The 23,526-nt window shown below is 41.0% G+C and overlaps 1 protein-coding gene across 2 annotated transcripts in view; it reads left to right on the plus strand.

The window, feature by feature from the left end:
* Positions 1-23,526, plus strand: part of uxs1 (UDP-glucuronate decarboxylase 1) — a 104,170-nt gene that overhangs the window by 66,049 nt on the left and 14,595 nt on the right. For both annotated transcript variants that reach the window (XM_041199756.1, XM_041199757.1), the window contains exons 10-13: positions 587-706; positions 11,958-12,001; positions 14,973-15,033; positions 18,869-18,926. In XM_041199756.1, the coding sequence (XP_041055690.1) occupies positions 587-706; positions 11,958-12,001; positions 14,973-15,033; positions 18,869-18,926 (283 nt within the window). The remainder of the gene's footprint in view (positions 1-586; positions 707-11,957; positions 12,002-14,972; positions 15,034-18,868; positions 18,927-23,526) is intronic.

The raw sequence follows: 23,526 nt of genomic DNA on the forward strand, positions 1-23,526 counted from the left end.
TGAGCTGATGTGCAGTTTTAAGCATTGATGTCTTGTGGCCCCCATTTCCACTTAAGATAACTCTTGTTTTTTTTCTGCGTCATCATTCATGCTGCTTTACTTCTTTTTGGTGGGAAAAATCCTTAAACTCTTATGCTTCAGAAATCTTAATCAATTTGTTACTGCTGGTTGAGGCATGGATTTGGTTAATTTTAGCTAACATCCACATTGGTATCTTGTCCAAACTAATAATGCAAGGTATTGGAAATTGGAATTCACAGGCTTCAGAGTGCTTAACGTTATCTAATTATTCTGCACTGAATATAATCCCTTTAGTTTCGGTCATACTATGTCCTTCAGCTCTGCCATGACTTGTTCAGATAGATTTTTTTTTTCTCCAATGTGATTTTCCTTGCAGCAGCTGTGTTTGATGTTATTTGGTGTCCAGTTTTTGAAATAATCCATAAATTAATTAATAGCTAATCCAAACAGGCTAATGTGGATTTAATTAATTTTGTTCAATCTATACAGAGTATTTTAATCTTACTTATTTCCTTAATAATACCTTGATTTTAAAGCACAGAATCTTTTAATCTGCATGTTGCAGGAAGGAGTAGAAGTTCGAGTTGCAAGAATATTCAATACATTTGGTCCTCGAATGCATATGAATGATGGCAGAGTAGTGAGTAACTTTATTCTGCAGGCTCTCCAGGGAGAAAGTCTGACAGTGAGTACAATTTGTGAATATTTTTATACCATATATTTAAAAATACGAAGAATGGATTCAACTTGTGCTTGCACTTCAGAGTGTTAATCTGTACACCTTATTGAATTATTATGGTTCTTTTCCAGGTTTCTTTTATTTCTCATTGTATAAAGATGTATAGCAGGTACTAGGTTTCTGCTCTATTTGTATCTTAGGTCGGATTAGAGCGGAACGATTATTTTGCCTGACAATTAGTAATGTGGTTTACAGCTTTTGTCAAAACTAAATTACTGACCACTCCTAACAATATGAACAGTTTTTTTGCCAATATGGTGCTGTGTAATCTAATAGAACTAGGCATGCATGATTAATGTTGTAAGCATTAGTGGCAACTTAAGTCTTTTTAGAAAATCATTGAGGACATGATTCTAAGGGGGTTTCTTACAATATCTAGAGATTTTAGAATTAACTTCCTATTTCCAAATTTTCATTTTAGTGAAATGAATAACATTTGGCCTATCCTTTAACAAAGGAATTGCTAGAATTAAATTTTCCAACTTTTTTTTTAAAGTCCCTTCATATAAACAATCCATTTTGCTGCTCTGCCACAATAAATGTTGAATAATCCAGTTTGCCCACTCAAAAATAAACACACCTTTCTCCCACTTGCTGTTTAGGTGGCCACCTCTCTTTTTCAGTCCTCTTGTCACCCGCACCTTCCAGACAAAGGAAGTTAAATTTGATACTGTGGGCATAGGTGCCAACTCACGTGCAGCATTGGGGGAGCAGGACTGAGGCATCATCAGACCTGGCGGGTAAGTGTCATTGGCAACTTTCCCCACCCCCTCTCTGTTTCTGTGGTTTCCCAGCATGGTGCTGAGGTCAGTTTCACAGCACTGTTGGCCCAGGATACTGGGCTAGAACAACACAAAAACTCTGCACATGGTTAACTCAAACCCAAGCCTGTTGTGTGTATAAAGCAGACTTATCCCCCAATTGAGACCATGTCTCAATCAGCAGTGGCATAATGCTGAAACAAGAGCGTGTCACACATAATAGACTACAAACAAAACTGAGACACCTGCTAAAAGACAAGTAAATGCTCAGATCACCTTTCCCTTCAGCCTTTTAGCAGTTTTTGTGGGACTCCCAATGGAGAAGAAAATGCTTCTGTTAATGTGAAGTTCAATTGGATAGATAATGAAAAGGCTAGAATGCCATCTTAAATTGTTCTGGTACATTTTAACCAGATCATTGTGTTGCTGTATTATACCCTCAAAATTATCATTGGAGGAGCAGTTTTTATTGATTTTCAGAATGTGGGGGTCACTGACCAGATTCCTTAAGCAGGCATTTTTTTTTTTTTGTTCTCTGGATAGAGACAACTCATCCCATCCATGGTTTCCCTGAGATTTTCATAAGCTACTTGAACTTCTGAAATCTTTAAGGTGATGCTTCTCCCATGATAGTGTTAGGTGGGGGCATTCCAGGAGATTGACCAATGAACCTTTGTTGCATTACCTGTAAGGCAAATGCATCCTTTCTTGGGTACAGAAACAAAAACTGCACAGTCTCTAGGTGTGGTCTCAGCAAAGCCACTTACAATTGCAGCAAGATTTCCTTGCTCTGTATTCCAATCCCCTAGCAATAAAGGCCAACATTCCATTTACCTTCCTAATTGCTTGCTGTATATGCACTTTAACTTTGTATTACATGTACAAGGGCACCCAAATTCATCTGAACACCAACATTTATTTAATAGCTTCTCATCATTTAAAAAATCATTTGTGGATAAAAAAAATAATGTTTTCCTCAATTTTATTTTCATTTTCTTATTTATTTTTATTTATTTATTTTCATTTTTATTCATTGTTTTATCCCCCTATTTTATCCCGTTTCCAATCGTTTTTTCCCACCATCGTCCCCACCCCACCCCCACAAGGGCCACCTGTCACTTGTTCATGTTGTTCTCTCCAGAGTGCTTACCCTTGTCCTGCTATTATCACATTCTGCTTTCTGTCCTTAATACCACCATCAGCACCTCCTTTAGCCAGTATCACTATCATTAACATTCCTTTTGTCCATGACATCCCTGGAAATCTCTCCTTTGCCTCTACCTATCTCTGGCCTTCTATCCAGTTTCACCTGCTCCACTCCCCTTAAATAGTGTAAATTTCATTACATTTTTACTTCTCGTTAGCTCTGAAGAAGAGTCATAAGGACTCGAAATGTTAACTCTTGTTTTTTTATCTCCACAGATGCTGTTAGACCTGCTGAGTTTTTCTAGCATTTTCTGTTTTTGTTTCAGAAGTGGGGGATGTTCGTTGATGATTGCATAATGGTCAGCACCATTTGTGACTCCTCAGACACTGATGCAGTCCATGTCCAAATGCAGCGAGACATGGACAGTATCCAGGTTTGGGCTGACAAGTGGCAAGTAACATTTGTGCCACACAACTGCCAGGCAATGACCATGTCCAACAAGAGAGAATCTAACCATCATCCCATGACATTCAATGGCATTACCATCGCTAAATCCCCCACTATCAACACCCTGGGGGCTGCCATTGACCAGAAACTGAGCTGGACTAGCCATATAAATACTGTGGCTACAAGAACATGTCAGAGGGTGGGAATCCTGTGGCCAGTAACCCACCTCCTGACTCTTCAAAGTCTATCCACCATTTGCAAGGCACAAGTCCTGGGTGTGATGGAATACTTGCCTGGATGAGTGCAGCTCCAACAATGCTCAAGAAGTTTGACACCAAGCAGGGCAAAGCAGCCCATTTGATTGGCACCCCTTCCGCAAACATTCACTCCTTCCACCACTGATGAACAATGGCAGCAGTGTGTACCATCTACAAGATGCACTGCAGAAACTCACCAAAGCTCCTTAGGCAGCATCTTCCAAACCCACTCTCACCACCATCTAGAAGGACAAGAGCAGCAGATATATGGGAACACCACTACCTGGAAATTCCCCTCCAAGCCACTCAACATCCTGACTTGGAAATATATCACCATTCCTTCACTGTCGCTGGGTCAAAATCCTGGAACTCCCTCCCTAACAGCACTGTGGGTTTAACTACACCACATGGACTGCAGAGGTTCAAGAAGGCAGCTTATCACCACCTTCTCAGAGGCAATTAGCAACAGGCCATAAATGCTGGCCTAGCCAGCAAAGCCCAAATCCCGTAAATGAATTTTTAAAAAATTATACTGCATGAGAAGAGAGTGCTGATTGATTGGCAAGTGAACTCTGATTGATAGAGGTATTGCCATGGAGAATGAACTAGGGAACGGTTAACTGTGCCAAGCTTCTATTCAAATTCAAGCCAGGAAGATTGACTTGGCCAAGGCATTGCCATGGGGAATGAACCAATGAATGACCGTCCTCCAAGCTTTTCTTTAGTTGAAAAAGGTGCAATGCGTGGACATGCTCTTTCTCTTTGCAAAGGACGAGGCCCTGTTTGAATTGACGTAGCTTCTGGCATGCATAGGTCAGCCATACTGCGAACCTGACTGATAATCTTACAGTCTTGATCAAAGTGTCCAGGTAACTCTACCCCTCCCTGATTCCTCACAATGTTTGCACCTCTGAACTGAAATTCCTTGAAATGCAGACACTTAATGCAAAAAAAGTTGTCCCAATAGCAGTGCTTTTCACAAGCTACAGTTGCAGCACACTACATGCACTGCCATCCCTATCTAAACTTGCAATATTTAATCAATTAAAGTTTGTGCATGTAATGAACTTAGCTTATACTTGATCCTGTTTAAAATATAGATAGATCAAATTAAATTTTATTTGCAAGTGTTAGAATCAGAAGGCTGCACCACATTCTCACTCATTCAAAACATCCAACTTTTACACTTTTTGCATGCACTCCGTTTCCACTCACTTTCATTACATTCCTTTGCCAAAACAAAATAGTCTAAGAATATGATCATATGAGTTTTTTTTATTCATTCACAGGATGTGAGCAGCGCTACGTTTATTACTCATCCCTAATTGTCCTTGAGAACACGGTGATGAGCCATTACTTTGAACTGCTGCAGTCGTGCTGGGAAGGTACTGCTGCAGCAATGCTAGGAGGGGGTTCCAGGATTTTGACTCAACGACAATTAAGGAGTGGTGATCTAGTTCCAAGTCAGGATGGTGCGAGATTTGGAGGGGAACTTGCAGCTGATCTTGTCCTTGTGCACTTGTTGCCGTTGTCCTTCAAGGTGGTAAAGGGTGTGGTTTTTGGTACCATCGAAGATGGCTTGGCAAGTTGCAGCAGTGCCTCTTGTAATTGGTGCATGTTGCAGCCATGGTGCATCAGTGTGGAGGAAGTGAATATTTAATGTGGTGGATGGCGTGCCAGGACCACTTTGTCCTGGGTGATGGGCTTTTTATTCATTCAGGCAAGGCTTTGGCGAATCAGGAGTTGAGCCACTTTCAACAGATTAGCCAGCTTCTGATTTCTTGTAGCCACAGTATTTGTATGGCTAGTCCAATTAAGTTTCTGGTCAGTGGTGACCCCCAAGGTAATGGGGAATTCAATTATGGTAATGCCAATCAATGTCAAGGGAAGGTGTTTGGATATTCTCTTGTTGAAAAAATAGTTATTACCTGACACTTAGTTCCAGCTTAACTATTCAAGCTTAAATGTTGTCCGGATCATGCTGTATGTGGGCACAGACTGCTCTGTTAGCTGAAGAGCAGTGAATGCAGCTGAACACTACAATCATCAGCAAATATCCACGTTTGTAACCTTGTCAAGGAAGGAAGATCATTTTTAAGAAATCGTTGAAGCTAGTTAGGCCTAGGGCGCTGCCCTAAGGAACTCCTGTAATAATATCCTGGAACTGAGCTAATGGGCCTCCAACAGCCACAACCATTGCTATCGTGCTAGGTTTGACTGCAACCAGTGGTGAGATTCCACTGACCCCCGCCGCCCCCCCCCCCCCCCCCCGCCCCCCCCACCCACCCAATCGATCCCCAGTGATTTCTAATTTAATGTGGCACCTTGATGCCGCACTCGATCGAATGTTGCCTGGATGTCGAAGACTGTCACTCTTGCCTTGCCTCCTGAATTCTTTTGTCAGTGTTTGGATCAAAGCTGTAATGAGGCCTGGAGCCCAACCCAAACTTTCCAATGGTAAGCGGCTTATTGATGAGCAAGTGCTGCTTGATAGCACTGTCAAAGACGCTTTCCATTACTTTTCAGATGATTGAGAGTAGACTGATGAGGTGGAAATTAGCCAAGTTGGCTTGGTCCTGCTTTCTGTGGACAGTATGTACCTAGTCTTTTTTCCACTTTTTTCGGTTAGATGACTGTTGTAGCTGAACTGGAACAACTTAGCTAGACGGGTAGCTTGTTTTGAATTACAAGCCTTCACTGCAGCAGAGATGTTGTTGGTGCCCATAGCCTTTGTTTTTTATCACGTAGAGTCAATTGAATTGGCTGAAGACTGGCTTCTGTGTTGATGGAGACCTCAGGACTTAGCCGAGATGGATCATCCAATCGGCACATCTGACTGAAGATGGGTGTAAAGACAGCAGTCTGGTCTTTAGCACTCTGGTGCTGGGCTCTGCTAGCTTTAAATATACAGTTAGCCACCTCCTCCCATTAGTTGTTTCATCGCCCACGACCATTGATAACTGAATGTCGTAGGTTGTGGAATAACTTAGCTCTATCTATAACATGTTGATTCTGCTTTTTAGCATGGATCTAGTCCTGTCTTACAACTTCAAGAGCTTGGCACCTTATTTTCCGTTACTTCTAGTACCACTCCTAGTATGCTCTACTGCACTTTCCATTAAACCAGGGTTGATCCCCTAGCATGATGGCAATGATGTGAGGGATATATTGGATTTTGATGTTACAATTCTGCTGCTGCTGATTGTCCATAGCATCTCATCGGTGTCCAGCTTTCAGCTGCCAGTATTTTTCTTCATAAAGGGTGTGTGATGATCATTCCGACCAACGCAGATGCACCTATAATAGATTTTTTTTTGATTCATTCATGGGATGTGGGCATCACTGGCTAGACAAGCATTTATTGCCCATCCCTAATTTCCTTTGAGAACTGAGTGGCTTGCTAGGCCATTTCAGGGGACATTTAAGAGTCAAACACATTACTGTGGGTTTGGAGTCATATGTAGGCCAGACCAGGGAAGGATAGCTGATTCCCTTCCCTAAAGGACATTAGTGAACCAGGTGGGTTTTTATGACAATCAACGATATATTCATGGTCATCATTTGACTTTTAATTCCACGTTTTTTTATTGAACCTGAGTTGCTGGATTACTAGTCCAGTGACAATACCATTACACCACCAACTCCCCTAAATAAAATAGGATGTGGGCGTTGCTGGCTAGGCCAACATTTATTGCCCATCCCTAATTGCCTTTGTTCAGGGGGCAGTTAAGAGTCAACCACGTTGCTGTGGGTCTGGAGTCACATATAGGCCAGACCAGGCAAGTATGACATATAAGTGAACCAGATGGGTTTTTACAACAATCAACAATGGTTTCATTGTCATCATTATACTTTTAATTCAAATTAAATTCAATTGAATTCAAATTCCACCATCTGCCGTGGCGGGATTTGAACTTGGGGCCCCCAGAGCATCACCCTGGGTCTCTGGATTACTAGTCTAGCGACAATACCACCATGCTACCGCTTCCCCTTATTGGTGAGGTTGAAGTCAAATAGGCTTTCCCTCATGTATGTTCTCTCACCACCTGTCACTACCCCAGCTTTGTAGCTATGTCCTTCACATCTTGGCCAGCTCAATCAGTAGTGGTGCTACAAAACCTCTCTTGGTGATGGACATTGAAGTCCTCCACCCGGAGTACCTTTTTTAACCTGCTATTCTCAGTGCTTCTAACTGGTGTTTAACAGGGAGGAGTACTGATAATCAGCTGTGGGAGGTTGATAGTAGGTAATCGACAGGAGGTTTCCTTGCCAACGAGAGAGAATCTAACCATTGGCATTGACATGCAATTACATCACCATCGCTGAATCCTCCACTATCAGCATCCTGGGGGTTACCATTGATCAGAAACTGAACTGGACTAGCCTTATAAATACTATGGCTACAAGAGCAGGTCAGAAGTGAGGAATCCTGAAGCGAGTAACTCAACTCCTGACCCCCCCCAAAGCCTGTCCACCATCTAAAATGCACAAGTCAGAAGTGTGGTGGAATGCTGTCCACTCGACTGGATGAGTGCAGCTCCAACAACACTCAAGAAGCTTGATACCATCCAGAACAAAGCAGCCCGCTTGATTGGCACCCGTTCCACAAACATTCACTCCCTCCACCACTGACAAGCAGTGAGAGCAGTGTGTGTACCATCTACAAGGTGCACTGCAGAAACTCACCAAGGCTGCTCAGGCAGCACCTTCCAAACCCACGACTGCTACCATCTAGAAGAACAAGGGCAGCAGACACATGGGAACACCACCACCTGGAAGTTCCCCCCAAGCCACTCTCCATCCTGACTTGGAAATATATCGCTGTTTCTTCACTGTTGCTGAGTCAAAATCCTGGAACTCCCTCCCCATCAGCACTGTGGGTGTACCTCCACAGGGACTGCAGTGATTCAAGAAGGCAACTCACCACCACCTTCTCAAAGGCCATTAGCAATGGGCAATAAATGCTGGTCTAGCCAGTGATGTCCACATCTTGTAAATTAATTATTTAAAAAAACCTGATGCCATGCAACTCCTTGGGGTCTGGAGTCAATATTGAGTCCCAGGCCCAATCTCTTGTGACTGCATACCATTGTGCTGCCACCTGTGGTGCATTTGTCCTGGTGATAAGTTGGGACATACCCAGGGATTCTGATTGAGCCTGGGACATTGGCTGAAAGCTATGATTCTGTGAGTATGACTATTGCAGGCTGTTGCTTGATTAGTCTGTGGAGCAGCTCTCCCAATATTGACAAAAGTCCCCATGTTAGTGAGGAGGACTTTGCAGGGTCAACTGGGCTGAATTTGCCTTTGTCCTTTTCAAATCCTAGGTCAATGCTGGGAGTCCATTCAGTTTTATTCTTATGCAATGTCATGGCAGTTTCAGAGGGCAGTTAAAAGTCATTGACATTGCAATGGGTCTGAAGTTACAAATAGGCTAAACCATGTAAAGATTGGCAGATGTCTTCCCCTAAATGAAAGTTGTAAACCCGATGGGATTGTCAATACTTGTTTATTATTCCAGACTTATTTAATTAATTAACTGAATTTAAATTTCCCATCTGCCGTGGTGAGATCATTACTCCAGTAACATAATCACTACATGAATTAGGCAAAAGCTTTCTAAATCTACGTTTTTTTTTGCCTTCTGCAACAAGGTGCTCATCAGCTACCTCCAGATAGCATTTATGCAGAGTTACCATTATTCTATTGGAGATTTTTCAGGAAAGACCAACCTGTTAAACCAAATCAATAGTTAGTATGTGAGTTAACCTTTAATATGTATAAAGCTGAAATGTCACTAATCCACATAGCTTTGTCATGAGCTATTATTTTGTGAAAAAGAAATATGGTATATAGAGGAAAAATATTTATATGTTTATAAAGCATTCAGTCATCCATGTTCTCTGCATACCTCTAGTTCGAGGAAGATTGGAGCACTTCCCTGTTTTCGAAGGCTTGTTTTATTGATCTTGTACATATATTTGATAAATGCGCTATTGAAGGTTGAAAATTTTAGCCTTAATTATTAGCTTTTTTTTTTATTCTTCCAGTGCCTGGCATGCTTCCCCACATCAGTGGATGATCCTTCTTGGCTTAAACAAAATAACTCCTTTTAAAAAAAATAAATATCCTGCACTTTTTTTCTGGATCTGTCAAAAGCTTGACCTTGTCACTTTCTAATTTCAAAACCTGTCATTGTGAACAAGGGGAGGTGAAATAAAACAGCCTGAAAGGAACAGAAATTTCCCAACAAAATGGATGTGCATTGTTTATTGATTGCTGAGACAGATGAATGAAATGTTCAATTTCCTATAAACCTTTGGGGAAACAACATCCAATGGCTTGTGTCATTAATGTTTTAACCACCAGTCATCACAGTGCTTATTTATAAACATGATATAAAAGTTATATATTCAAAAGTGGTTATTTCCAAACCCTTTCTGTTGAAAAATGATGGATAAAAACAGTACCAAATATAACCAATGAGAATTCCTGGGCTGTTCACCTCAGGCATGTTCTGTGTGAACACTGGGTTACCCTGTAAAAAAAGTTATTTGAGTTTAATGATACTGCACAGCAAGATTACTCCTAAGGAGCAATTCCAAGAAGAGTTTTACATGGTGTTATTGGGCCCTTGCTGTTTACATTCTGATAAGAATAAAAAGAAAGATAATAGCAATCATCAAATTTGCTGATTATGTCAAGATATGTAGCTCGGTGAGTACATAAAACAGATTATTTTGGCCCTTCACAACAATTGAAAGGCCACAATGGGATCCTCCGTTCAAATTTAGGTATCTTAATATTAAAAGATGGAGAGGGCTCTGACAAGAACAGTAATTCTAGGAAGAGACATAATTCCACTAAGCAAAGTAGAATCTAGATTTGTCATTATATAAAAGATGATTAAGAAGAGAGTTGAGTTAGGTCAATCAAATGATAGGTGTGGACAAAGTGAATATGCACAAGTTATGTAGTTTGATCTTTGATGAAACAATGAGGACATTAATACAAAGTAGCAAAAATTATTTAAAACTAAAGAAAAGAAGATACTTTACCTGCAATGTAAGTACAGCGGTCCTTCAATATAACACTGTCCTGTGCAATCAAATGTCCAACATGGCAGTTTTAAACAACATCAAGTTATATTTATAAAGTGACTTTAACATAATAAAACATCCCATGGCGCTTCACGGGAGTGCTATAAAGTAGCATTAGATGCTGAGCCACATAGGTGATATCAGGGCAAATGGCCTAAAGTTTGGTCAATGAGGTAGGTTTTAAGGAATTTCTTAAAGGAAGAAAGTGAGGTAAAGTTGGAGAGGTTTAGGAAGAGAACTCCAGAACTTAGGGCCCAGGCATCTTAAGGCACGGCTACCAATGATGGAGCAGTTAAAATCAGGGATGTTCAAGAAGCTGGAATTAGATGAATATAGATATCTCGGAGATTGACTAATTTTTTTTAGATTTAAACTGCAAAATTTTCACTTATCGCCCATAAGGTGTGTTGTTTGATCCGATTAAATCAATTCATGCAGCCATTGATCACAAAATGAGTTTGTTCATTTGATCCCATCTTTCCAAGATATCAACCTTATATACCTTCCCATTACTTCATCTAACTATTTCTGAAATATTCAGGATCCTGTCCTCAATCATCCTTCTTAGCAACCCGTTAATTGACCTTGGTGATTTCTTCTCATAGCTTCCTGTTAGCCTTAACTGATGTTTTTACTTGGACTCCCAAATCTCTGTACCTTTACAGTTCCTAGTTTCTCAGCATTTAGAAAATATTGCAATTTATCTGCCTTGGATCGAAAATGGATGACCTCACACTTACCCACGTTGAACTCCATCTGCCATAGTTTTGCTCACTTAATTAGTCCATGTCCCTCTACAACTTCCTCCTGCTCTATTTATACTACTCGCTGTTTCTGCTGATCTAGTGCCACCTGTAAACTTGGATATCCAATTCTCTCTTCCTTCATTAGAGTTATTAATAAATATGTGAAAATGTAAGGCCCCGGAACAAGTACCTGAGGAACACCACTTGACACATCCTGCTAATTTGAGCACAGACCCTTTATCCCCACTCTGTCTCCAACACTCCCCCGCTTCCCCCCCCCCAGAAAAAATTTCCAACTCAAGCCAAAAGGCTACGTGCAACTCCTGTACTCTCATTTTTTAAATTACTAAGATAAATCAAAAATGAGAGGTTATTAATATGAAAGGATGCAATTCCATCACTTTTCAAATAAGAATTTGCTTAAATTTTCCATTTTCTTTTGACACTTTAAGCTGCTCCTGTACTGGCACTCCTGAATCTAATTTCTTTAATCTGTAATCTTAAAGACCTCTTATCAAGTCCCCAGCATCATCCTCCTCTCCAGAGACTGAAGTGGACAACCTTTCCTAATGTCTCAGTTATACCATTAAGTACTATTTTATTGTTCCAATGTTTTTTGTATAGTAGTGCAGTAACATATTTTCTGAATTCTTATTGGCTGGTAAAATACCTTCAGGTTACTAAACTTCACTATTTATGGGTTATATATTTAAATTTACTTTTTTAACTGTCTTCACAGGTTTATGGTTCAGGATCGCAGACTAGGTCTTTCCAATATGTAAGGTAAGATATGTGTGACCTCTGGATGTGTTCTATGTATGCACTCATGCATCTATCTTTTTTTCCTTTCACAAATAGATTATATTGTTTGGGCCTATATTAACCTTCATGTACGACATTTATTTTGTGAAAATTTTGTGCATATTATATTTAAAACTCCCATGGAAATGTTGGCAAGGAGTCAAGACCAAGTATCCAGACCATTCTTAGGGTCAAGAAGACTTAGAAGAACTGGGAGGATAATTAGATCCAGGAGGGGAGGAATGAGAGAACAGGAAATTGGGAGAAACTGAGAGAAGAGAGGAAAGGAAAGACTGAAAAACAGAGAAGCTGGAAAACTCTTCAAAATATTATCATGAAGAGGGGAAGGATTTGGGTGGATAATGGTTAACTAAATGAAGAGATTTAATGAACCAGCCCATCTGTATTCTTGGCCACTCGTTTGTTCTCGATGAATAGAGGGAATGTGGGGCAGGATTTTACATTCCGCAGGCAGGCGTAATATAGTGCACAATGATGCCAGGCAAGCGTCCCGACGTCATCGCGCACTTGCGTGATATTTCGGTCGGCAGGTGCGCGCAAGAGTTGGCAGCGCACCCCCCGCCAATTAATTAACCTATTAATTAAAAACTTCTTTTCACTGCCCACCCAACCTTACGGTTGGCAGGCGGGTGAACCGGCCAGACTGTCTTTGGATTTTTTAGGAACCTTCATCCATGGGCGGGATGAGGTTTCCAACAATACTTTTAAAAATTAAAAATGTTTTGACATAATTTTTGTTACGTTTATGTTCATGTGAGGAGTCCTATGTGGGTACATTTTTTTCACATTTTCAAAATCTTTATTTTTACAATTCTTCAACTCCCCAACTCCTTCCTTCAGTGCGCACAATCTCGCGCATGTGCACACTTTTGCCTTTGCACACCTTTTGCCCCCACCCCGGCAGCGCTGAGCTTCCTAGCGTGCCTTTCTTGTTCGCTGGCCGTTAATTGACCAGCCAGTGTGAAATCGCGTTCGGGGGCCGATCGCAGGTGACGGACTGTTTCCTGGCCACTCCCGGGCCTGCCTGCCCGAAGACCCAAAAATCCTGCCCTTGGATTTACCCTAAAGGAAGTTTCAGTAAGCCCTAATATCAAAGTTAACTGGAGGAGATCATACCCTTCTTCATGAGCATTAGCAACATCCAATTCATTGCAGGGAATTAATTCACCAGTGATCACAGGTTTTCAGTTGAAGCGATAGGGGAACAAGTGACATTAGCGATCTGGCACATTGCAGATTGTCAACCATTGCCAGCAACATTAAAAGAGGGTTGTTGGAGAGGGAAGTTTTGGGCTTGGTTGCTTCTTCATCGTTACACTTTGATTTTGCTTCTCCCTTAAGGACCGGAAAGATCACTTGGGGGTTCAGTTTGAGGCTGTTATTTAAAATTGGGTGGCTTCCAGTTTCAGCTCTAATACAAAAGCAAAATATTGTGGATTCTGAAAATCTGACATAAAAACAGAAAATTCTGGAAATGCTCAGCAGATCTAGTAGCACTTTTGGAGAGAGAGGATCAGCTTTTTTCAGGCTAACCAGATTAATTTTTCAGGTTGAGTTCAAACAAAAGGTATAATTAAAAATATTGTGCCTTCAGAGCATGTATTGTATATCTGATCTTCCTGGTTGCATCCATACCATTCAGACAGCAGATGGAACTTATTCTTTAGCTTCTAGTACTTTCTGATCAGTAGCTTTCTTTCAAATAACTTAAACAAGAGGATGCATTTCAATAAATTTACTGGGGTAAAATTTATATTCTGCATTTCAAAAATTATCTGTTTAGGATAGGAAAAAATTACCTTCTTCTGTATTGTTCTAACTATTGTTTTGTAGCAAAGGTGTGGAATGGGTTGGGGGGGGCTGTCAGGAGTTGTAAGGTGCAAAAACAAGAAGAACAAGAAGGAAAGGTGTAGGAAGGGGAAAAAGGGAAGAGTGTGGTATAAGGAGTAGAGGGCAAATGAAACAGTAATATAAGGTTGGGGGCTGAGCGCTGAGAGAGGGAGATTGGTGAGGGAACTGAAGATCATGCCTCAATGTTGATGAGGCTTGGAAAAATAACTAGAAGAGTGAGTATGGAAAAGAACCTTGTGGGAAAAATGCTTCGCTGGTGAAGTTTGGACAAATTCCTCAGCAGGTGGTGTTGGATGGGAAGAGAGTAGCTTAGTTAAATGTTTGGGAAAGCACTTCTGTGGGATGGAAGGAATTTACCTACCCCAACTGGAAAGAGTTGAATAAGTCGCTCAGCAATATCCTGTGTTGGGTGCTGTAAAAGTGCCTCTTGTAGTGAGTGAATGATAAAATCTTATTTTTCAAACATTTAAGAGATTTTGATATTATAAAAAGTTGCACAATTACTGGTGTTATTACCTTGAGGAAAGCCTGATCTAAAATAATGACCTGAAATGTATTGGATTGAAGATGCCCCTTTTTTAAGATAATTTGTGCCTGTACTGGCACAAATTCCTCATTTACTAAACAGGCAGGTTTAATCCTGAGATGAAGGGTTATGATATTGCTAACCTTAGCAAAGGTTAACATTGAGGACTCCTATAACAGTGCCACCCACATGTTTGATAGGTATTGCAGGTTTTAAAATATTATTTATAGGATCAACTTATTCAATGCATTCTGAAATAGAAGGTTGTGACCCTTCTAACATGTTTAATATACAATAGATATGTAATTAACAGATCTACTCGGTTTCATACATTTCTGAAGTACTTCATTGGCTGTAACACACTTTGGGATGTCTGGTGGTTATGACAGTTGTTACAAAATGCAAGTTTTTAAAAAATTTTATAATGCTTTTATATTCAATTTAAATGTTTATTTGTACTGAAAAATAATATTGTCGATTTTCAGATCATTAACACAGACCACATATGAAAATACATTGCATGTTCATTTTAATATATTTTAATTTTCCTTGCAGTGACCTTGTGAATGGATTGGTAGTTTTGATGAACAATAATGTCAGCAGTCCTGTGAACGTGGTATGTAAACTTCCTATGTCCTAGCAATTCCTGTTCCAACTTAAGATTGGATATATAGAACAAAAACAAAAATACCTGGAAAAATGTTTGATATTGTCATAAATGCTGGATGGCTGCTTGATTAGGAGTTTTGTGATCTACATTTTAAAAACAGTGAATGGTCTGCTTCTGATAGTATTACAACTGTAGGTGGTGCTTTTAGCATAATGTTACACAATCAATTGATTACAGTGGTGTTGCTACCAAATGGACACGCAAGTTATGCTAAATAGAGATGAAAAAGAAATCTTTCCTAGGCCAGGGTTTTCCAGTCGGCGAGCAGGGGGTGGAACACCTAACATCACCGAGCCCCGTTTAAATTTTCAGGTAGGCGGGGGCTCAGCAGAATCAACTATCCAATTGAGGCCATTGACAGTCATTGAAGTAATTAATGGACCTGCCCGTCCAACATTAAGGTCAGCAGGCAGGCCAGGAGTCCTGGCGGGCATTAGAAAAAGCATGAAACCTCATCCATGGACGGGATGAGGTTTCATGTAGGTTTTTAAAAATGTAATTAAGCTGAATTTAAAAGTGATGGACATGTCCCAACTCATGTGACAGCGTCACATGAGGGGACATGTCAGGGAAATATTCTTTTCTCTATTTTTAAGATTTTTTTTACTGTAGAACCGATCTCCCTAAAGCATCACTTAGCCTCAGGGAGATGAGTGCACTCTTTCGTGCGCATGCGTGAAAGACTGCACTCTTGGCTCAAGGAATTCCACCCCCCCACCCGCCCGCACTGGGAGCGTATAGAGCTTCCGTGCGGACGTCACACCGGGCGGGCCTTAATTGGCTCGCCCATGTAAAATGGCGGCGTGCTCCCGATTAGGGGCACCGTTCAGAGGCATGCCTCTGCACACCCGCTCTTCAACTCTTCTTCCACCACCCCCCCAACCCTGATGTGGGGATAATTCTATCCCTGGAAAATGAAAGATTGGCAGAGACACTCCATGAGTACTTGTCTTGGTTTTCACATAAGTGTGCAGTAGTAAGAATGAAAGGATGCAAAAGGAGCAGATGGGGTAAGGGAAATAAAATTGGAGAAACCAAAATGGAAAGACAATTTGCCCTGATGGCATGCATCTCAGAATGCTAAGGTATGTCCACAAGACATAGGAGCAGAAATTTGGCCATTCGGCCCATCGAGTCTGCTCCGCCATTCAATCATGGCTGATAAGTTTCTCAACCCCATTCTCCTGCCTCCTCCCTGTAACCTTTGATCCCCTTACCAATCAAGAACCTATCTATCTCGGTCTTAAATACACTCAATGGCCTGGCCTCCACAGCCTTCTGTGGCAATGAATTCCATAGATTCACCACTCTCTGGCTAAAGAAGTTTCTCCTCATCTCTGTTCTAAAAGGTCTTCCCTTTACTCTGAGGCCCTGCCCTCGGGTCCTAGTCTCTCCTACTAATAGAAACATCTTCCCCACGTCCGCTCCATCCAGGCCTTTCAGTATTCTGTAATTTTCAATCAGATCCCCCCTCATCCTTCTAAACTCCATCAAGTATAGACCCAGAGTCCTCAAACGTTCCTCATATGTTAAGCCTTTCATTCCTGGGATCATTCTCGTGAACCTCCTCTGGGCCCTCTCCAGGACCAGCACATTCTTCCTGAGATACGGGGCCCAAAATTGCACATAATATTCTAAATGTGGTTTGACCAGAGCCTTATAAAGCTTCAGCAGCACATCCCTGCTTTTATATTCTAGTCCTCTCAAAATAAATGCCAACATTGCATTTGCCTTCCTAACTACCAACTCAACCTACAAGTTAACCTTAAGAGAATCCTGGACTAGGACTCCCAAGTCCCTTTGCACTCCAGATTTCTGAATTCTCCTCCCATTTAGAAAATATTCTATGCTTCTATTCTTCCTACCAAAATGCATAACCTCACACTTCCCCACGTTGTATTCCATCTGCCACTTCTTTCCCCATTCTCTCAACCTGTCCAAATCCTTCTGCAGCCTCTCCGCCACCTCAATACTACCTGTTCCTCCACCTATCTTTGTATCATCTGCAAACTTAGCCAGGATGCCCTCAGTTCCTTCATCTAGATCATTAATGAGTAAAGTGAAAAGTTGTGGTCCCAACACTGACCCTCCGGAACTCCACTAGTCACCGGCTGCCATCCTGAAAAGAAGAATATGAGGATAATATGAAAATATTCGTGTATTTAAAATTAGGAAGAGTTTTGATAAGGTAAATATTTCCCCTGGCCTGTGATGGTATAACTGAGAAATTGAGAATGGAGGGAAAGGCTAGAGGTTTTTTCTTTTGCACAGAGGTTCCTCAGACTTAGAATGTCAGATCAGAAATGTTTGTGGAAGCAGAATTCATAATAGCTTCCAAATGGGTAACTTTGAAAAAAGAGAATTGGAAAGGACATTGCAATAGGACTAAGTGAATAGCTTTTTAAGATGGCCAGTACAGATTTAATGAGCTGAACCGCATTTGTCCACTGTTTATGAAAGAAATGAGTCTATACAAAATTATCTAATTTTTTGCTTCCCCAATTTTAGATATTTTGGTATTGATCCCTCTATTTTCTGAAAGTAGTGCTACCACCTATCTCTGTGACCTCATACAAGCTCTTAACTTCTCTTCTGCCCCAGGACATACACTTCCTCTTACTCTGGTCTCTTGTGCATCCTTGATCCTTGCACCCCAACTAGGTGGCTGTGCCATCAACCATGTCGGTCTTGTGCTCTGAAATTTCCTTCACTAAACTCTTACACCTCTGCACCTCAATCTCCCCCTTTAAAACCTTTGTTAAAAATCCCCCTCCTTGACCAAACTTTGATCACCTCATTTGGTTCAGCATCAATTTCTATCTGCTTATATCACTGAAGTGCCTTGGAACTTCCTGTTTACATTTAGAGGTTTTATATAAATCCTATGTTGTTCTGCCCTTGTTATTATAAATCTATTCAATGGTCTTTCATTTAAGTGACACCAGTACAGAAAGATAATTGGTGCATTTGGACGTTAATATAATACTACAGATGCATGAAACAAATTTGTGATGGAAGTGATGTTGCTTATATTCAGAAATTTTAGAGAGAATTTTGGTGGCAATAAAGATGAAAAGCTGGCAATTCTTATAGTGGAAGTAAGTTATTTGATGTTTAGATATGAAGTTGGATTTGAAGCTTTGCTTTTGAGTCAAACGTAAACCTAAGATAAAAACAGAAAATGTCGGAAAAACTCAGCAGGTCTGGCAGCATCTGTGGAGAGAGAGTTAGCGTTTCGAGTCCATATGACTTCTTCAGAGCTAAAGAGAAGTAGAAAATAAACCTAAGGTGTACACAGCTCATTGAGCCCAATCAAATAACTGCGGAGAGGATGGAGTCTGTAGCAAAAATTGTAGCAGCCAAAAATTACGGCTTTGATCTTCCCGAGTTCATTGTACATTTTTGGTCTTCCCAGTTAGTGTACTTTTCAACTGCGTACTTATACTTTGTGTTTTACATGGTGTAATATTGCATTTCATAGAAACGGTGCATCCCGTAACTTAGAGCAGCACTGCTGGAGATTTATGTGTATATATATATATAAATATGTGATCAGTGTTTCATGATGCATCAGTTAAGATGAATTCGTAATAATCCTAGAAAGATTTTAAATATGTGCAATTAAATATTTTTAGGAGTATACTGAAAATATAGTTAAAACTAACACAATTGTCTCAGATTTTGAAATTGTAACAAGTGTAACAAATCTAAATCACCAGTGTGTAAACTTTTAAAAAAACTTATCCATTCTTTTAATGCTGACTATATTTACTTTTCACAGGGAAACCCAGAAGAACATACTATTCTAGAATTTGCCAAATTAATTCGGGGCCTTGTTGGTAAGATTTTCTTTTACTTTAGCAAATCGGAAAACAAAGAGATTTCAGTCCTGGGGATTCGAGTAATTTTATAGGAAAAAGAATAATCCATTAAGCCAATCAGACCTACTTCCTTCTTTTGAATCATGAAAAGACATTGGACGGGATGTTCTGGCCCTACCATGGGCGGGACCCTCCGCGGGCAAGGTAGCACCCCAGCCAGAAGTCCATTGACTTGTGGCGGGACCTGAAGATCACAGGTTGGGTGCGGGAAATCCCGCCGATTATTTTCAGCCTTCCGATCCTCTAGTTCCTACCTCAAATATAGTGAGCTTTTGAAAATTCCAATTGATGACACCCCAATTTTCTCAAATATTTCTTTTGGGTTTGGAAATCTGTGTAGCTTCAATCTCATCAGATTATCCATTGCAATTTTACTCATGCCTGTAAATTCTAGCACTTAATGAATTGTGTCCTTTTTCTGCTTTGAAAACCAAAATGAAATGTTCACTTAACAGTTCTGCCATTTCCTTTTCTATTATTGTCATATCTCGATATTTTAGTGTTTTCCATTTTACTGTTCCTTCCTTTATCTTATATGTAAATAAGTATTTGAGCTTTAGGCTTGTGTACTTTTCTACATTTAACACCCCAGCCTCAGCATCAGATATCCCCAGCTCCGTGGATACTTAATAAAGGTTTTTAAAATTTATGGAGGGTTTTACTAATGGAATAGTTCAGGTAGTAGCCATTGCATCTTTTAGGGAGCAATTGGATAAATATTTGAAGCAGAGTAAACTGCAAGATTCTAAGGAGAGACCAGCACAGTAAGAATAATTTTAGAATGCTGTTGCAAACAGCTGTCACAAATGAAATGGGGTGAATGGCCTCCCCCTGTGCTGTAGATATCCATCTCTCTTCAACAGAGCTTTAAACATAATCTCAGAAGAAAATAATCTTTCTAACCTCAGAAAAAAAATACTCTTAGAAAAAAATACTCTTTCTAATTCAACGGAAAAACATTATAATATTTACCTCTGTGAGCTTTTCTACACCCACCCAATCCAATTTGAGAGACCCTGAGTTGACTAGTATCTGCTGAGATTTCCATCTTGTTTAGGGAAATCGGCAACGCACGAGAGCAGTTGTCCAACCTCCAGTATTGAATGAGTAGGACTGTTTTAATATTGTGAAGATGGAAGCCTCTCTACCATTCTGTCCTCCTTTAAGATGCTGCATAAACCTACCTCATAGATCAAGCAGTTGGTCAAATGTACTACCATTTCATTACATGGCTCAAATTTTGTCTGATAATGCTCCTTTTAAGCGCATTGGAAATTTTTAACACTTTAAAGGTGATATATAAATGCAAGTTGTTGTAATATCACTATCAATACAAAATGTAATGTTACGGGGACTAAATCGTCAATATTACAATTGGAATCCCACCACTGATAGAGCAGCAATGCCCCACTGCAGATTCAAATGGAACAATATAAAGTTCTACTCTAGAAGCCCAGGCCTATTCCTCTTCCTTCAGCCACACACTTCCCCTATACAGAAACATAGGTCAACATTTTTGTAAGTCTATGATACCACTGGTGCCTTAAATCTTGGAAAGCAAATGATGGAGGAGGAGGAATGCATACCTAGCAGTGATTATACTCCTGTAGTGCCCTTGTTACCAAAGGACCTGCGTTTACTTTCTATCATTCCCACTATTTATATGAGCGTACAAATTAGGAGCAGGCAAAGAAAATTTGGTCCCTTGAGCCTCCTCTGCTATTTAATAAAAACATGGCTAATCTGATTGTGGCCTCAACTCTACTTTCCTCCTACCCCCTATAACCTTGACCCCCTTACAGTCAAGAATCTATCTATCACACCCCCATCCCCCTGGATGCTTTTAGTGGGAATTGCATTGGAACATGAATGAAACTGCTTGTGGGAGCATAAATGGGAAAAATGCAACATACTCCAATCTTGATGAAATCTTGCAAGAGGTACAATTGGCCTATGGATTAAATGAGAAGCTGCATTATAAGCTTTTTATTATAAAATAAAGGAATGTCATGCAATTTTACTTGCAAATGAGAGTTCAAATTTTAACTGCATCAAGATTCGATTGACTTTTCTTTGATAATGCTCTGTACTCCGACCACCAAGAACACCAACAACTTGCCTGTTAGCCGATATTGTAAATGGCTCAAAAGCAAAAAATGCTGGAAAAACTCAGCATCCATGGAGAGAAAGACAGAGTTAATGTTTCGAGTCCGTATGACTCTTCTTCAGAGCCTTAAATGGTTCTCTCTTGTCAGGAGTTGTCCCTCTCTTTAAATCTGTCATTATCACTCCTCTCCTCAGGATACCAACCCTTGACCCCACTGTCCTTGCAACTACCGTCCCATCTCCAACCTTCCTTTTCTCTCCAAAACCCTTAAATGTGTTGTCACCTCCCACATCCATTCCTATCGTTCCCAAAATATCCCCTGTTCATCTGCTGTTACCTTTATTCATGCCTTTGCTGCCTGTAGACTCGACTGTTCCAAAACAATCCTGGATGGTCTCCCACATTCTCCATAAACTTGAGATCATCCAAAACACTGCAGCTGGCCTTTTAAAGTTCCATTCCCCTATCACACCTGTGCTTGCTGACCTACATTGACTCACAGTTAAGCAGCATTTTGATATTAAAATTCTCATCCTTATTTTCAAATCCCTGCATGACCTTGCCCCTCTTGTTCTCTGTAATCTGCAGCTCCACACTCCTCCAAGGTATCCTCCAAGGTGCTCTAATTCTGGCCTTTTGTGCATCCCCAATTCTAATTGCTGCACCATTAGTGGTCATGCCTTCAGTTGCCTAGGCCCCAAGCTCTGGAATATCCCTCTCTGCTTGTTACCTTTGTCCTTTAAGGCACTCCTTATAACCTACCTTTTTGAACAAACTTTCAGTCATCTGATCCAAGATCTCATTATGTGGCTCGGTGTCATAATTTCTTTTACAATGCTTCCGTGAAGCGCCTTGGGGTGATTCATTACATTATGGACCATTAGCAGCGAGAGAGTGTGAGAGGAGCAAGGCCATTAACAGTGAGAGTGCGAGAGGAGCGGGGTCATTAACAGCGAGAGAGTGCGAGAGGAGCAGGGCAATTTAGAGCAAGAGAGTGCGAGAGGAGCTGGGTCATTAACAGTGAGAGGAGTCCGAAAACAGTGGGAGAGGGGAGCAATTAAGCATGAGGTTACAGGGAAACAGATAATTGATTGGTTGGTGAGTATTTTCCTCCTTTATCTTTCAAAAGTGTTTAATTTATTAATGATTGTAAGGTTTTATTGCTGGCATTAAGTTCCACTAGCAGTAGTAAAGGTTATTCCAAGTTGTAAGGTTGGTTAATTATAAATTAATTAAAGAAAAGTAATTAACACATAATAAAGATGGCAGGGCGAGTGATGTGTTGCGACTGCGGAATGTGGGAACTGCTGGACACCAGTGTGATCCAGGGCAAACATGTCTGCAGTAAGTGTCTGAAGCTTGAGGAGCTTCGGCTCAGAATCACTCAGCTGGAGGCTGAGTTTCGGACACTGTGGTGCATCAGGGAGGGGGAAATTACCTGGACTCTTTATTCTAGGAGGCAGTCACACCCCTCGGGATAAGCAATATTTTAGAATTGGCCAGTGGTCAGGGATGGGAGGGTGTGACTGCAGGTCAGGCAGGTATGGGGACCCAGCATATAGTGATGGAAGTGCTGCCACTTGTGTGGATGAGTGGACTGACAATGGCACCATGGTGAAGGATGCCATTCAAGAGGGTGGAGTGAAGAGGAATGTGTTAATGATAAGAGACAATGTAGTCAGGGGATAGATACTGTTCTCAGCAGCCGAAACAGGGAGCTCCGAAGGTTGTGTTGCCTGTCTGGTGTCAGGCTTGAGGACATCTCATGGCTGGAGGGGAACTTAGAGTGGGAGCTTCCAGTTGTCATAGCCCATGTGGGAACCAACAACATAGATAGAACCAGGAATGTTCTGCTAAGAAAATTCTTAAGCAGAACTCAGAAAATTTGAGGAGTTAAGGTCCAAATTAAAATGCAGAACATCAAAGGTAACCTCTGGATTGTTACTTGAGCCATGTGCCAGTTGGCATAGGGTTAAACAGGTTAAATAATTAAATATGTGCCTCAAAGAATGATGTGGGAAGAAGGGGTTTTGATTCATGGGACACTGCAATCAGTACTCAAGGAAGATTGAGTTGTTCCATTGGGATGGGCCCCACTTGAACTGGGCTAGGACCAATGTCCTGTCCAATCATATAACTAGGGTTGTGGACAGGGCTTTAAACTAACAAAGTGGGGAGAGGGTTCAGCTGAAGGGAGACTTAGAAATCCAAAGAGTAAGGTGGAGGTATCGGAACAGTATAGTGATGTGGTAAAGACAAGCAGAATGGGACAGGAAGGAACAAAGGGCAGAATTTTGCCCTTGGATGGCGGGTGGGCCCCACTGGCTTGGCGGCGGGCGGGCAGCTGACCCCCACCACTGAAATGGGGCCCGTCACCATTTTAAGTGGGTAGGCCAATTAAGGCCTGCCCAGCGGTATCCCTGGCAGGAAGCACTATGTATTTCCTGTGCG

This window comes from Carcharodon carcharias, chromosome 11, assembly GCF_017639515.1.
Source record: "Carcharodon carcharias isolate sCarCar2 chromosome 11, sCarCar2.pri, whole genome shotgun sequence".
NCBI lineage: Eukaryota > Metazoa > Chordata > Chondrichthyes > Lamniformes > Lamnidae > Carcharodon > Carcharodon carcharias.